The 14,429-nt window shown below is 35.8% G+C and overlaps 6 protein-coding genes across 6 annotated transcripts; 5 read left to right on the forward strand and 1 right to left on the reverse strand.

Moving 5' to 3' along the window:
* The first annotated feature begins 197 nt into the window (after window positions 1-197).
* Window positions 198-1,648, forward strand: LOC118433818. Its single transcript, XM_035846105.1, has 5 exons — window positions 198-363; window positions 536-582; window positions 671-872; window positions 955-1,219; window positions 1,302-1,648. The coding sequence occupies exons 2-5, from the start codon at window positions 572-574 to the stop codon at window positions 1,367-1,369; spliced, it is 546 nt and encodes a 181-aa protein (XP_035701998.1). The 5' UTR covers window positions 198-363; window positions 536-571; the 3' UTR covers window positions 1,370-1,648.
* Window positions 1,649-2,201: 553 nt separating this feature from the next.
* Window positions 2,202-3,972, forward strand: LOC110841604 (dehydrogenase/reductase SDR family member 7). The gene is made up of 7 exons (XM_022087289.2): window positions 2,202-2,435; window positions 2,516-2,575; window positions 2,652-2,747; window positions 2,837-2,946; window positions 3,010-3,372; window positions 3,465-3,631; window positions 3,707-3,972. Exons 1-7 carry the CDS (start codon window positions 2,312-2,314, stop codon window positions 3,768-3,770), a joined length of 984 nt encoding a protein of 327 aa, XP_021942981.1. The 5' UTR covers window positions 2,202-2,311; the 3' UTR covers window positions 3,771-3,972.
* A 396-nt stretch (window positions 3,973-4,368) lies between these two features.
* On the forward strand, window positions 4,369-5,893 carry LOC110857370 (regucalcin). The gene is made up of 5 exons (XM_022105969.2): window positions 4,369-4,675; window positions 4,746-4,958; window positions 5,036-5,251; window positions 5,366-5,478; window positions 5,559-5,893. Exons 1-5 carry the CDS (start codon window positions 4,513-4,515, stop codon window positions 5,793-5,795), a joined length of 942 nt encoding a protein of 313 aa, XP_021961661.1. The 5' UTR covers window positions 4,369-4,512; the 3' UTR covers window positions 5,796-5,893.
* Window positions 5,894-6,039: 146 nt separating this feature from the next.
* LOC110863622 lies at window positions 6,040-7,827 on the forward strand. Its single transcript, XM_022112971.2, has 5 exons — window positions 6,040-6,482; window positions 6,542-6,664; window positions 6,747-7,024; window positions 7,126-7,594; window positions 7,688-7,827. Exons 1-5 carry the CDS (start codon window positions 6,410-6,412, stop codon window positions 7,756-7,758), a joined length of 1,014 nt encoding a protein of 337 aa, XP_021968663.1. The 5' UTR covers window positions 6,040-6,409; the 3' UTR covers window positions 7,759-7,827.
* A 752-nt stretch (window positions 7,828-8,579) lies between these two features.
* LOC110848029 (cathepsin L1) lies at window positions 8,580-10,510 on the forward strand. Its single transcript, XM_022095119.2, has 6 exons — window positions 8,580-8,722; window positions 8,799-8,971; window positions 9,043-9,397; window positions 9,475-9,856; window positions 9,944-10,015; window positions 10,095-10,510. The coding sequence occupies exons 1-6, from the start codon at window positions 8,668-8,670 to the stop codon at window positions 10,192-10,194; spliced, it is 1,137 nt and encodes a 378-aa protein (XP_021950811.1). The 5' UTR covers window positions 8,580-8,667; the 3' UTR covers window positions 10,195-10,510.
* Window positions 10,443-13,705, reverse strand: LOC118437646. Its single transcript, XM_035856836.1, has 7 exons — window positions 13,554-13,705; window positions 13,039-13,489; window positions 12,624-12,929; window positions 12,483-12,545; window positions 12,293-12,382; window positions 11,525-12,222; window positions 10,443-11,447 (listed from the first exon to the last, which is right to left on the reverse strand). The coding sequence occupies exons 1-6, from the start codon at window positions 13,562-13,564 to the stop codon at window positions 12,157-12,159; spliced, it is 987 nt and encodes a 328-aa protein (XP_035712729.1). The 5' UTR covers window positions 13,565-13,705; the 3' UTR covers window positions 10,443-11,447; window positions 11,525-12,156.
* Between the last annotated feature and the right edge of the window lie 724 nt (window positions 13,706-14,429).

Below are 14,429 nucleotides of genomic sequence, written 5' to 3' on the forward strand. Positions count from 1 at the left end.
AAAGATAAGAAAAGATGCATATAATACTTGGTCAAATTATAGTATAGCATGTGACAAAGAATTTCGATAAGTATCATTTTGCATAAGTCTCATTTTCACTTATTGCATATTTGGGGTGACGTGAGACGATCGAAAAGTCTCATCAAACAAACAGGAACAAAGCCAGGTTTATCCAGCATTCCGTCTTGTCTGTCAGTTTTCATCTCCTGTTGTCATGGTGTCCTGTGTGTCCATTAGTCGTCATTTAGTCGTCTAATTATTTTTCCTGAAAAGTCGCTGGATTTCCTTGATTCGTTTTCACTTTCCAGCTGGCAGTACAAGCTAAAAAAACTTGAAGTAAACCTGGCTTGTTGACAATTTTTGGTAAAATGTTTCATAATTTGTTTCATGAACAAAAAATGTTTTATTGTTCTAGAGTGGGAATTTGTTTTTCAATCTAAAACCTGAAATCATTGTTTTTGCTTGAAAATATCGCTATCTCGTGATATCCTTACTAACAATAAATAATTTTAATTTGTTGTTGTGTGTATTACAGATTATAGTTGTTCGTGTTACTTCAACAGTTATCGTCATGTCCAGCGGGTATTATTTTAGTTTTTAATAGTAGTACTAACAATCCTATCTAAACTAATAAAACTGGTTCCCTACACTTATCATGTTTAATTTTTAGGAAAAATACTCGTCGACCGTTAACTCCAACTCGGCGGAGGAAGGTTATTCAATTTCTTCAAGCAAATCAAGAGATGTTGGACAATATGAATGACCAGGATCTTGTAACTGCGCTATCGGATCATATTCAAAAATCCGATCACTGGATTCAGCATTCTGATGTGGAACATTGGTGGAACCAACATGGAGTAGAATTGTTACAGGCACAAGAGACATTGTTATAAATATTTATTATAGCAATTAAGTATGATAGAAATTAAGTATCAATTTAATTCAATTTTCTAGGAGGCTCGTCGTAGCCCATCGCCCAAGCAGCAAGCAAATCAGCAAGCAATTGTCCAGCAGTCTAGTAGTGAAGCCATGTCACTTTCATCTGGTTTATCTGAAGTTACTGTTGTCCCTACCCTAGAGGTCAACACAATCTTGATTAACTCTGGGGGAACGATTTTTAGAATCCCAATCCATTCCAATACGCACCTTGTACTCGACACAAATGATAACGGGGAAGCATTTGCGGAAATCACTAGTCGTGATTCAAAAGCTATTCCAGGTAAAACTGAATGAAAGTTTCACTTTACATAATGTCGTGACAAAACAAATTAAGTTGAAGATGTTCATTTGTTTGCTTCCAGGAAAAAACAAGGCGGCCATAAAAAAGAGTTCGAAACTGAACCAACTCGTCCCGTTCAATAAGGGTTAGGTTAATCGAACTTGGTTTATATTCTAAGCTGATCTCAATTATTATTCCTGTTCCTTATCCATATTAAATTTTGTTGAATTCCTTGGATTTATGTAATTTCCTTGGTGCCGAGAATTTGCTATTAAGTAGCACGTAATAATGTGCTATTATTAATAATGCCATTTAAATATATTAATTATAATATATTAATTTAAATATATTAATTATAGACATAGTATAGAGTTTAAACGTATGTATCGTATGTATGTTAATATAATTGAACATTTAATATTTCCGTTCTAAAATGCAGTCAATATGTATTGATGTTTGTTTCAAATATTAAAGATAGTATTCTTAACTTGATGGATTTTATGATTTTATCACAATTAGAAGGACAAAATATCATCAAAATGGTCAATGGTCTGCATTTCTTCTTGCACCCATAATTTAGTTTAAATTATAATCAGAAAATGCATCACACTTTAATCAAAATGCAAATTGTACGCTCTTTACCAACTTCCTAAGTTAAATGAATATGCAAACAACGTACTAATATTGCAATACAATCGGCATGTCATGCATAGGGTTGAAACTTTAGTCTGAAACTCCTAAACTTTCAACTCTGTAGAATCTATTTACTTATATATTATAGATCTACATATTCATATATTGACTACACGCACTGCACTATAGTATTCAACGCAAAATATGCACGTACATGACTAATTTTTACGATTTGTCCACTTCTTCACAAGCAAATAAGTACATATACAATTAATTTGTAGGTGAAGGTGATAAATGTGATAACATGCAATGATGCTTGAGATTAAATTTTGTCAATGTCATTTTTCTTGTAACAATACAATAATGCGGTTTAAACATAGAGCTATTTAATAATCTGGTTTAACTACACACTATTTTATAATTCTGTTCAGTTTGCATACGTGGCACGTGCATTTTCTAATGGATTGGGTTAGTCTTTTTGGCACGATTTTGTGCATTCTTTGTATAAGCGTTTTCATTGTTATGTGTATCGGTGATTCGGATGTACTTACTGCATTGTATTGCTACATCGGGATACAACCTGGTATGGCAAAAATTGTGAATTACATTTATTACTTACATATTTCAATAAATAAGCGCTCATTTTGCTATCTCCTTCTACAGTTCATGCATTTAGAGACAAAGTAATCTGGATCACAGGAGGATCTTCTGGAATTGGAGAAGGTTATTTTACATAATCCCAGTGAAACTAATCCTAATATTAGAGCAATCAAATATTAAAGAATAAACTTGTTTCTAGCAATTGCTAAAGAATTGGCGAAATGCAACTCTGCAAAAATTGTTTTGTCCGCTAGGAGAAAGGAAGAACTTTTACGAGTCAAGAGCGAGTGTCTAGGCAAGAATAATGTTTAATAAGCTCATGCAAAATGAAGAAATCCCGTCACTATTTAATTATTATGAACTTATGTAACTGTTAATTTTTAGAACTTAATCCGGTTAGAGATCAAAGCTCAATTTTAGTGCTAGCTTTGGACATCACTGACTATTCTGAACATGAGGGTGCACTTAACAAAGTTTTAGCAGAATTTGGGAAGGTTAATAAAAAATATGTGTAGCATATAGTGGTTAATGAAAATGATAAACTTGTCAAATTTCAGCTTGATGTTCTAATTTCCAATGCGGGCCGTTCTCAACGGGCAGCCTGGCCTCAGACGGAATTGGCAGTGGATAAGGATTTGTTTGAGCTGAATGTGTTTTCGCTCCTCAATTTGAATAGAATTGTAGTTCGGCATTTTCTTGAAGTAGGTCGTGGGGGACAACTGGCTATCATGTCGAGCATTGCCGCAAAAATGGGGGTGTATCATTCGGGATCTTATTCAGGGTCAAAGTTTGCACTCCACGGCTACTTCAATAGTCTACGAAATGAAACGTATACGGACAACATTGATGTTACCTTAATTTGTCCAGGTCCTGTTTTTTCACCAATTTTACGAAATGCATTCACATCCAAACTGGGTCAGGTATGTAGATACATATTAAAAATTAATGTCGGACAAACTATTTTCCTAAGAAAGCATTGTTAAAGGATGACTTATATTTCTGGAAATTATAGGTTGTAGACCAAGAGTATACTAGTGGTGATAGACGAATGACGGCAGACCGGTGTGCTTACCTAAGTTTGATCGCCATTGGGAATAGATTGGAGGAAACATGGGTGGCACTTTCTCCCATCGTTCTTTTCACCTACTTGGCTGCTTATCAACCCTATCTATTTTCGAAGTAAGGAAAATTCATGAAACAGATTAAACAATCTATGATGATATATTCTATTTCATTTCGGTAAAATCTCCCCAGACTAAGCAGGTTTGTACACTCAAACGGGCTGTATTTCCGTGCCAGAGGTGCCAAAGATCGGTAAAGCAGCATTTCAGAAATATTCCGACCTCAAAAGTATATGGATTATAAATTGTTGAGGAATATAAAAATATTTGTCTCGATACGTTTAAGTAATACATACTCACATGGATGCAGGATGAACTGTAATTAATAAAGTAACTATTAAAATTATAGTAGGCTTCAAATAAAGTACGTATGATGGTTTCGAGATACAAATTCTATAACACTAATTGTTACACAATTTCATTCAAATTTATATTAGCATCATTTTTAAGAAACTTTGCTTATTTCAATTTAAAACAAAGAATTTAAAGAAATCACAATTACAAGAACATAATTTCATAACGATTTTTCGTACGTGTATGTGTATGCATATGTCATATGTAAGTACGATATGCAAATGTGATATGATCAAGTTGAGTTGTAGCTGTGGTTTCATACAATCATATCATACCTAAACTACAATAACAGGCTCTGTGTACAGATAATAATGTGTATTGTAAATTGATTGGTGACAAAATTCTATACCACACACTAACCTTGTCAAATATATGGGCTACATTACGTACGACTATGTCACTACTATAATTGTAAATCATGCAGAGGGCAGCTGATGAAGTCATGAAACTAATGAAACTATCAGTTACTTGTAATGACGACAAATAGTGCTTAAACCTCAGCCGGTGTTGTTCAGCCGATAGTTGCATGCAGTAAATAAGTGCAGTAGATTGAAAAATTGTGTCAATTTTGTTCACGGTAAAATAATGTCGTATAAAATAGAAATTGCGAAGGGTTCTTTAGCCTGTGCCTTGGGCGAAGGTCCGCACTGGGACGCTGCGAAGAAGGAGTTGCTCTACGTTGATATTCTTGGTCAAGGTGTCCTGCGCTATGTCCCCGCAACGCAAGAGTGCTACCGGGTATCGATCGGTATGCAATTTTAATTGTATTTTCACTACAATTTAAGGTAAATAATTATGATTTATTTCTGCATATAAAGAATGTGGCACCGTGTCCCTTGTGGTTCCCGTGGAAAACAATGCCAATCAGTACCTACTCGGGATTGGGAGGACGATACAGTTGATGGAATGGGATGGCAAATCACCAAAGCCGACCAGTCTTAAAATTTTGCACACTGTGGATAACGAAGATGATCGAATTAAAAATAGGTTTAATGATGGCAAGTGCGATTCGCAAGGCAGACTTTATGCTGGTAAATAAACTGATGCTATGCATTTACATATGTCTAATTTACTCTTGTATTGAGTGGTGACTTGAATAATTATTTAGGAACGATGGGATATTTGGAACAATCAACGTTAAAACTTGACGATAAAAAGGGGACCTTGTACTCAATCCAGGGAAACAAAGTGAATCGACATTTTGGGGGGATCGACATTTCGAATGGACTCGCGTGGTCGCCGGACGATAAAGTGATGTACTACATTGATTCATTCACGTACAGGGTGGATGCTCATGACTATGATGGAAAAACTGGAATATTAAGTAAGTAGTTCATACACTAGATGTGTGTATGTGAATTGATAATCAAGTAAAAATGAGGGGAGTTACTTATAAGACTCTTCTATCAGTAAGGAAAAATGTTGTATTCACACATAGGCAATCCTCGACCAGTCTTTGATCTGAAGGCCGAGGGTGTAGTTGGCGTCCCTGACGGAATGACCATTGATGCCGATGGAAATTTGTGGATTGCACTTTTCGACGGTGGGAAGGTGAAAGGCTATGAAAAGTTTGCAAACATAATTATGATGCATCACGATGCAACGTTCATGTGTACATATGTTGTAAACAGGTGATTCATGTTGACCCCATCAGTGGAAAGAAGATTGGAGAAGTGAAAGTTCCCACTGGGAAAGTGACCTCAGTCGCATTCGGTGATCCTCAATTGGACACACTGTACATTACAACGGCTAGCAAATTCAGGAAGGATGGCACCGTCGAACCAGAGCCAGGTGCTGGTGAATTGTACGCCGTCACAAACCTTGGCGTTAAGGGATTATCTGCTGGTTATGGTTATAAAGGGAATTAAGAATGTACATGATTCGAAACTTGAGAGTGAAGTCAGATGATGTGAAGTGGAAATCAATTTTCAAGATAATAAAATTATAGACACATATTTAGTCGCTCAAATCCAACTCTTTCTTCTTAGCAGCTCAAAGGGGAGTAAAGTCCATACTCAGGATCAGTCAGGGCAATATTTATGTTCATCTATCTTGGTCTCTTTGATTGCTGGATTTATCTGCCTGGATAGATTAGATTATCTAAATATTTATCTTGTCAAAGACACCCATGCCTCACCCTCAAAATCACACTCTAACAAATGGATCTTATCATATTCTGATTAGTGGACAAATTGTGTGAAGCAAAAACATAGCACTTAGATATGTACGTCACACAGTATTACACCATGCAACGAATTAATAAATGGTACTCGTTATTGCTGATTATTTAACACAATGCCATCTTTTTTTAAGTAATTGCCATAATTGACAGATCATATGACAATCACAAATTATGATCGTCAGCTACGTATAATAATATAATTAATGAATGATTGACATGTAATGAGATTCAGATATTTAAACTTGAATTTGTGTTAATTAAAAGACACAGTTTCATCCAAGCAATACGAATCAAATCAAAATGTGGTACCCTAAAATTGCACCTTTGCTATTTATATTTGCACATGTACAAGGGCAGCAATTTCCTCCTTTACGTAAGTTTATTGGCAACTCAAATTTCAGGTACTATTTTCTATTGCAAAACTAATTATAGAATCTTACAATGTGGACCCAACGTCAATAACAATATCTGGAATATCATCGGGTGGGGCCTTCGCGACACAGGTTCATTTTTCTTACTCATCTCAAATCATTGGTGCTGGGATTTTTGAAGCTGGTATATTTTTCATATAGTTAATAATACAAATTACCAGGGCATTAGCAAGTTCTCTTTTCAATGTCCCTTTTCAAAATTTTAGCCGCATATCCGTGTGCTCTAGTTGAAGAAGAGTTCTTAAACTGCCTCGGAACTCCGTACAAGACAAATATCTCGAACCTGATTCGAGCAGCCGCTAGCCTGGCTGACCAAGGGTTGATCGACCCCTTGACCAACATGAACGACTCAAAAGTTTATGTGTACCATGGCATGAATGACTCGGTCGTCCCGTTCCTGTCAAGTGGAAATGTTGTCGACATGTACAAGAGATTGGGGGCAGAAGTGCATGCACAACTTTCCATTAATGCTGGTCACGGCCAAGTATGAGGATCCTATTCACTAAATAACTTCACACACTGTTCAACTATTTAACATGGTTGATTTGCATAATATGATTAATTTTATTCTTTATCTATCTTTAGCCAGTTGACGGTAATGGATTCGGAGGACCGTGTGGGGAACACAATGCTGACTACTTTTACATTAATGAATGTGGTTATAACGCAGCGTATGAAATGCTCAACTTTTTCTACGGCGAAAATCTAACCCGACCAGAGAAAGGGTATCAACCAGATGGACTAATTGTTGATTTTAATCAACTCGAATTCTCTGTGTACGACCCAATCGTAATCTCCATGTCGCCGAAAGGATATCTTTATGTTCCAAAAAATTGCCAGAATGGAACAACAAAAATGTGCAGATTTCATATTGCATTTCATGGGTGTAATTCTAACGAGTTCCTCGGAGGATACGCGGCCGCTTATAAAACCCACTATGCTGAAGTGGCTGAACTTAACGACATTATTATTTTGTTCCCACAATCTGCCATTACAGTGATCAATACAGCAGGCTGTTGGGATTTTGCCGGACTCAGCGGTGTTCCTGATTATGGTATGAAAAAAGAAGGAAATTAATTACTTTGAATTATAAAACAGATCGGTCTTAATTTTAAACATATGCAATTTATTTACTACGTTAACGCAGCAACTAAACGTGGAAAACAAGTATCCGCTGTTGGTCGTATGATGAGCCGGATTTTGGGAGAAAACAGATAACTTTATTGTTCCATCTGTACAACAAAATTTATTGCTGCAATTTACAATAAAAATAATTTGATCGATTAATTTTAGCATATTTCATTTATCAGGGACTGGCAGGCCTGACGGTATAATTTTCATAGTCATTAATCTGAAATAATTATTTTACGTGATGGGATCTGTGTATAAATCTGTTACGTTATGTACATATTCATTCTTGTTTTATTCTACAGTAAATCAATGTAGTATTTTAACGTATGTAAATTTGCAGTGCTATAATATCTATTACAAAAATAAAATAGCGTATACGTAAATAATCAAGTTCCTGTGATGAGTCTCAAATAGTACGCATATTATTTTATTAAATATCGTCGCATACTTTTTTCCCTTGATTATGCGTTTTAACGTACCTCTATCTATTTATAATCTAGATGAAATAGAATAGCATTACGACCTGATGTGCACTAATTAAGATAATCTGATAAGATTCTTGTCGAAGGACAGGTTTCAATTCGCTACATAGAAATAGACCACAAAACAGCCAGATGCCACCTATACATTTCACCTAGAATTTAATAATTTCATTGTTGGGCATCGGAAGTGCTTGTAATACTTAATTTATTTTCGTTCGTACACATTTTTGGGTAACCGCAATGACCATTACGTTAAAAATATGGACACGTGAACGTAATTTCAAAGAAATTTGATGACGCAAATCTGAACAGACAGATGCTAAAACATAAAGTTTGTAATTCTAGGAAATAATTGGTTAAAGTATGCATAATAATGGTTAACGTAGGGTTCAATTAATATTATCTACGTTGGGTGGTTCGAAACATGACGTGTTCAAGGTCTGCCATATAAAACTCTGTCCATTGATGCCTAAAATTATAGTCGTTTGTAAGAACTCAAAACAGCAAAATCGAGATGAACAATTTGTCAATCTTTATAGCCCTTTTAGGGCTTACAGGATACGTCTTAGGTCCTTTAACGAAACCTTAACTTTGAAAATTTGTGCTTACTCGACTTAATTTAAATTTTGCTTATATTTGTTATAGGAATTGAGGTCTTTGATGTGGAGGATATCATGGGTGGAGGAGCTAAAGGGGTATTTAACGGCTTGAAAGTGGCAGTCCCTAATATCGGCGTCAATGCCGTTGGTCAAGCTGTTTCCAAGTTTGACACTGCTCTACAAGCAGGAGCTTTAGACGCAGCCTACTCTAACTTTGCCGTAAGTTCAAAATAAAGACAACATGTTCTATGAAATTAGGTATGTAAAACTATATGTACATTTTTTATTAGGCCAAATTCAAGAAAAATCCTGCAAACAAAGGAAGCAAAAGTACTTTCAAGAGTAACGTTTTGTCAGTTTTTGAGCACAACCTGAATGCGAAACAGGGGCTGGAGACCTTTACGATGGGAGTTAACCCTTTTTCGGATTTGACTTTGGACGAAGTTCGAGCCAAATATACTGGTGCTTTAATCCCAAATATTACTCGTCGTGATGTGTTTGAACTTATGACGCCATTAAGAACGCCATTCGGAAGGAGGACTGTCCGTGCTGCGGCTGCTTCCAAAGATTGGCGGCAATATGGAATTGTCACCCCACCAAAGATGCAGGGAAGCTGTGGTTCGTGTACAGATTTTGCCGTAACAGGTATCCAAATACATACATATTTACACATATGTACATACATCAGATAATAAATATGTTAATTTCTTGTGAAAAAACAGGGGGTCTCGAGTCTGCAATGGCTCTTTACAAAGGCGTCCGTGATTTGGATTTGTCCGAACAAGAATTAGTGGATTGCCCCACCGGAAGTGGAGTAGGTCGTTGTTCAGGAAATTGGCCAGAACCAATTTACGACTACATGAAAAGTCAAGGCCAAACCACGGAAGCCCAATATCGATACGAAGCAAAAGAAGGATCATGCCGCGCCTCAGGGAAGACGAAGGCTGCGAAAGTTAGCAACTACTACAAGACCACCAAGGGCGACGAAAATATGCTCAAGGAGTGGGTCTCCACGTACGGTGTCCACTCCGTCGTGATCGAGGTGAACAGCGCATTCCAAGGGTATCGAAGTGGCGTCATGAACTCTCCATGCAGTAATACGAGGTTTGAATCAGAAACATTGAATTTGGTTACGAATCAAGTATTCTCTGAGCCAAAAAATGTAATCATTGATTGAATTACTTGATTCAGATACGACCACTCTGTTCTTGTAGTTGGGTATGGCTCAGAGAATAACCAGGATTATTGGATTGTCAAAAACAGGTATAAATAAAGAAACTTTTCGACATCCTGTCAAATGTCATTCAAATTGAATTTTTTAATGAAATGGACTATTTTTTAGCTGGGATACTAACTGGGGTGACAAAGGATACATAAAAATGGCTAGAAATGCCAATAACTTGTGTCTCATAGCTGATTATGCTATTTTACCTCAGGCTTAAAAAACTGGTGACTTATGAAGGGATTATTAATAAAGCACAATTAATTTATCACTTCATAAAAAAATTGTCCAAATTTTGAATTAATTTTGTTGACTTTCATGTATATAATTTGTTTGGATTGAGGCTATTAAATATATAATCTCCATATTTGGTTATTATAATCCCTCAGAATAATTCAGTATTGTGCTACCACAGTATTGTAATTCAGTATTGTGCTATATCATCACACTACATCAGATACATATATGTAAATATACAAAATGGATGCATAATGAATTGGATTTTATTACAATAATCTGACAACTTTGACTGATTACACGAAGAGAAAACATACATAAATTGTATAATAATGCTTATTTATGTAAGTGTATAAGTTTTACATAAATTTGTACCGACGTACCCTAATTAATCAAGTATGAATAACAATTAAGAACAATTTAATAGTTATATAATATTCGAACAATAAGTTGATGTACTTCAAATTACCAAATACAGAAAATATTCTAAAGTTGCTCTTTCATCAAACTTATCTAGCGTCCCCATGTGACCTATGTATATATATTTTTACCACTGATATCCTATGGGACCAGAACAATCGTTATAAATCATCACGAATTTCGACCGTTTCTTCTTGAAATGTGCAAGTGCATACAAGCTGATTCCAAGCAGAACAATCAAAAGGATAGAAACGCCTGAGATAATTCCAATCATCATTCCGTAGTCCCTAGCAGGCACGATGAGGTCATTTTCCTCGCTCCAAATGTTGATAGCGCCATGTTTCACGTCGACGCAAAAATCCGCGTCATGGCAAATGGCCCCGGGCTCATTACAGTGTTTCAAAACCATGGTACGAGATATCCCAGCATCCGATTTGCTCCCCTGCAGGTTAGGACTAACGTCGCAATGAGATTTATTCTCCATAATCGTCGTCTTGATTGAGGTCACCAACTTTTCATTTGCACAGCCAAGAACGGAAGCATGCGATGTAATCGTATAGTTCCCAATGGATGACCTGACTCGAATTTTTCCAGCTGTACAAACTTCGTATGGCATACGAGTACGTTTACATGGGGTGCTGTACAGCCATGTTTCCAACCACTCGCTGCCACTATCGTCGTCTGGGCAAGGTGGTAGGTATTCAAAATTATAATATGCTCGAAGTTGAGCCATGACAAAGGCTCGAACATCTTCACAAAGAACGTTATCATCTCCAGGACAATCCAGTGACAAACACTTGTAGCAGAATCTTGCATCTAAAACACAGAAATTCATTGAGATATATTTGACACCAGATAATAGTATAAAAATTGGCAAATAAAAGTTAATATACCTGAGGTTAAAAGATTTAAAAGAATCCACGTGAAAATTAGTAGCGTTGACGCCATACTTCCAGTTAAGGTTGCTCAGAAAATGTGAAATTTTTAGGTGTAGTATTATGATCATAGAAAGCTGAAAAAATGATTTAAAATTTAATAGTTACACAACAAAACATTAACATGATTCAAAAAATTTGCATACGCGCCCTCCACATTCACTTGAGGATGAAAAATAGGATTCATTATTTCTTCGTATCCTTAGCAACGTAAAATAGATTATGAAGAAAAAAACAAGGGCCAGACTTCGTAAAGATCGTGATTTTTTTCGATGACAAAATCTTACGACGCTTACAAAATCTCGTAACCGTCTTAACTTTTTGGAAATGATATTTCTAATAAAAACAGGGAATTTGTTGACTTTGCCCTTCTCTCGCCAAATGTCCTTATAATTAGAAAATTAGTCTCACCGTTAAAGTTTCAATTGGCTTCCATTTTCATTACATCTTCAATTTTCAATTCAATCCATGGAGATTTAGTTTTTTTAACTACATTTTTTTATTTGTTGCCATTAAGATAAACAAATAAATTAAGGTAATACGTTAACACGAAAAAGGTGAGATGGTTGAAATTATAAAATTTACAACATTTACCCTTCCTTTATTTTGTGAAACTGCATTAAAACGATGAACTGTGTGAAGATTTGTTGAAACACCTATTTATACAGATAACTAACAATAGTAAGAGAAATTATAAATTTTGTCAATCTATTAAGAGCTTCTTACCCCCAAAATCAAATCATTGTTCAATTTGACAAAATCACTCAAGGAAATTTCTGTGGGGTTATTGGTCAGCATGTCGTGAACATTTCTAAGCTGAGTAAAAATATGTTTAATTGGTAATAAATGTCGAAACCAACGTCAGAACATACAGAATTATGCTTATAAATATCACTGTTGACTGTGAAGTACTCACATCAACCGCAACCCTCTGATCTCCAAGTTCTCTTTTTTTAATCATATCTGATACTCGGCTCTCCTGAACATGTAACAATGAGAATAATTTTTCCACATAATTTGTCATGCAACTGGACAACTGGAAACAAAATATATGTACCTCCCTTGTAATCCCCACAGCGACTCGAATTTTAAAATACAGTCTCGCCATTGTTTGTATCGCGCTAATGCTGACCACGGCGATCATGGTCAGCTCATCCTTCGTATCTCCAACTGGACCACTTAAAATAGTGACGGTAGCAAATAATGACCCTGCAGCAAAATATATCGTTGCTAAAATGAGCAACAATTGCTGAAACGCCATGTGCGTCCCGCAGTAATATGCTTGTGACCTAATTTTGGTTAAAATGTGCTCTAGTTTTCGTGCATCAAGTGCTTGCGGATTGGTTTCAAGGTGAGCATAGATCTGAAATATAGTTAATTAATATTTTCATAATGTACGTAATGTACATTGAGTCCCACCGAGTCAAGTAGTCAGAGGTTCACTTACGATAATGTAGAAATAAATAACATACCTTTCCAAACCCCTCCACCAAGCATTTGAACATAATGATTGCCTTTGCATCCTCAGCACAATAGCACACCATCGATGCATAAGCATGCACGATTAGCATGACACAATAAATTGGATAACTTATGTTAAACTCCCATGAAACGAGCAGTGTACCAAAAATTAAGGCTGGCATGATAACGTAAAATATGGCTAAATAACATTGAAATTTGTAGGTCGTGTGTCGAGCTGGTAATATGTTAGCGATGTCAAATCCAATCCATTCTTTAATTTCTGTCTCAATTATGTTCCAATGATTCAACCATTTTGCCAAGTCGGGAGCCTTCCACCAAGAAATTAAGAAGTCAATCAGGACATGAAGCGTTGAAATTATTTCGAAAGACATGACGATGTTGGCTGCTAGCTGACCAATGGAATGGTTTTTCCGTTGCTGGTTCGCCAGCAAAGGTGGAAAACTGAGATAGAATTTGTTTTATTATACATTTAAGTATGCAAATGGGTAAAACATCAAGAACGTACATTCCTTCCATAAGAAGTACTTGGATTTGTAGAGATTCATTGCGTACAATAGAAATTATGCAAGTTACACAAATTATCAGCGTGGATGTCACCGAGATGAAAAACTGTGGACTGTTGCATTGAAAAGAAAAGTGTACAGGGTGGTTAAAATGTCACGCCACAATGGAAAATTTTTCAATGGGAAAAGTCCCTAAATCTCCATTAGTTACAAGATTTCGGATTGAGATTTTTAAAAATTATTATCAAAACTGATGACAAAATTCTTAAAATGTTGCATTTTAGAGACAAAATTTCGGTAACTAATGGAAATTTACAAATTTTTCCCATCGAAAAATTTTCCATTGTTGCGTGACATTTTAACCACCCTGTATTTGTTGACGTCGATCGGAAACGGTGTTAAATGTTAGCGGAAATCTGCCAAAATATTGGAGGAATTTCAGAAACGTTGCAAATTGGTAGGTTAAAAAGGGTGCAACGCTTCTCAAGACTTTGGAAGGAGCTACTTTCGTCATTGATTGTTTCTGGTCGAGTATGTAGAAATTGTATTTTTGTTTTTAGGTAATTTGGCGAATTATAATTAGCAAATTAGTAAAGTTTATATAAGATGGGTGGAGTCAACTAATTTGTAAATTAGTAAATAATTGACAATCCATGGAATAGAAAATAAGTACATACATAAATGGCAACTCAGGCATGTTGTCAAGTCACGACGATTTTTTACTCTAAATTAGCATTTACTTATCTGTACCTTTTTCTTTGATGAGATATCTTCTTTCAATTGACGATATGTCAAAAAATAGACTGGTTTCCAGTGAAGCTTTAAAGTTTCTCTTCTGCTAATACATATGAAAATGTATCCTTCGAAGTAATCATCTT

The sequence above is a fragment of the Folsomia candida genome, unplaced genomic scaffold, assembly GCF_002217175.1.
Source record: "Folsomia candida strain VU population unplaced genomic scaffold, ASM221717v1 Fcan01_Sc001, whole genome shotgun sequence".
NCBI classification, from domain to species: Eukaryota; Metazoa; Arthropoda; class Collembola; order Entomobryomorpha; family Isotomidae; genus Folsomia; species Folsomia candida.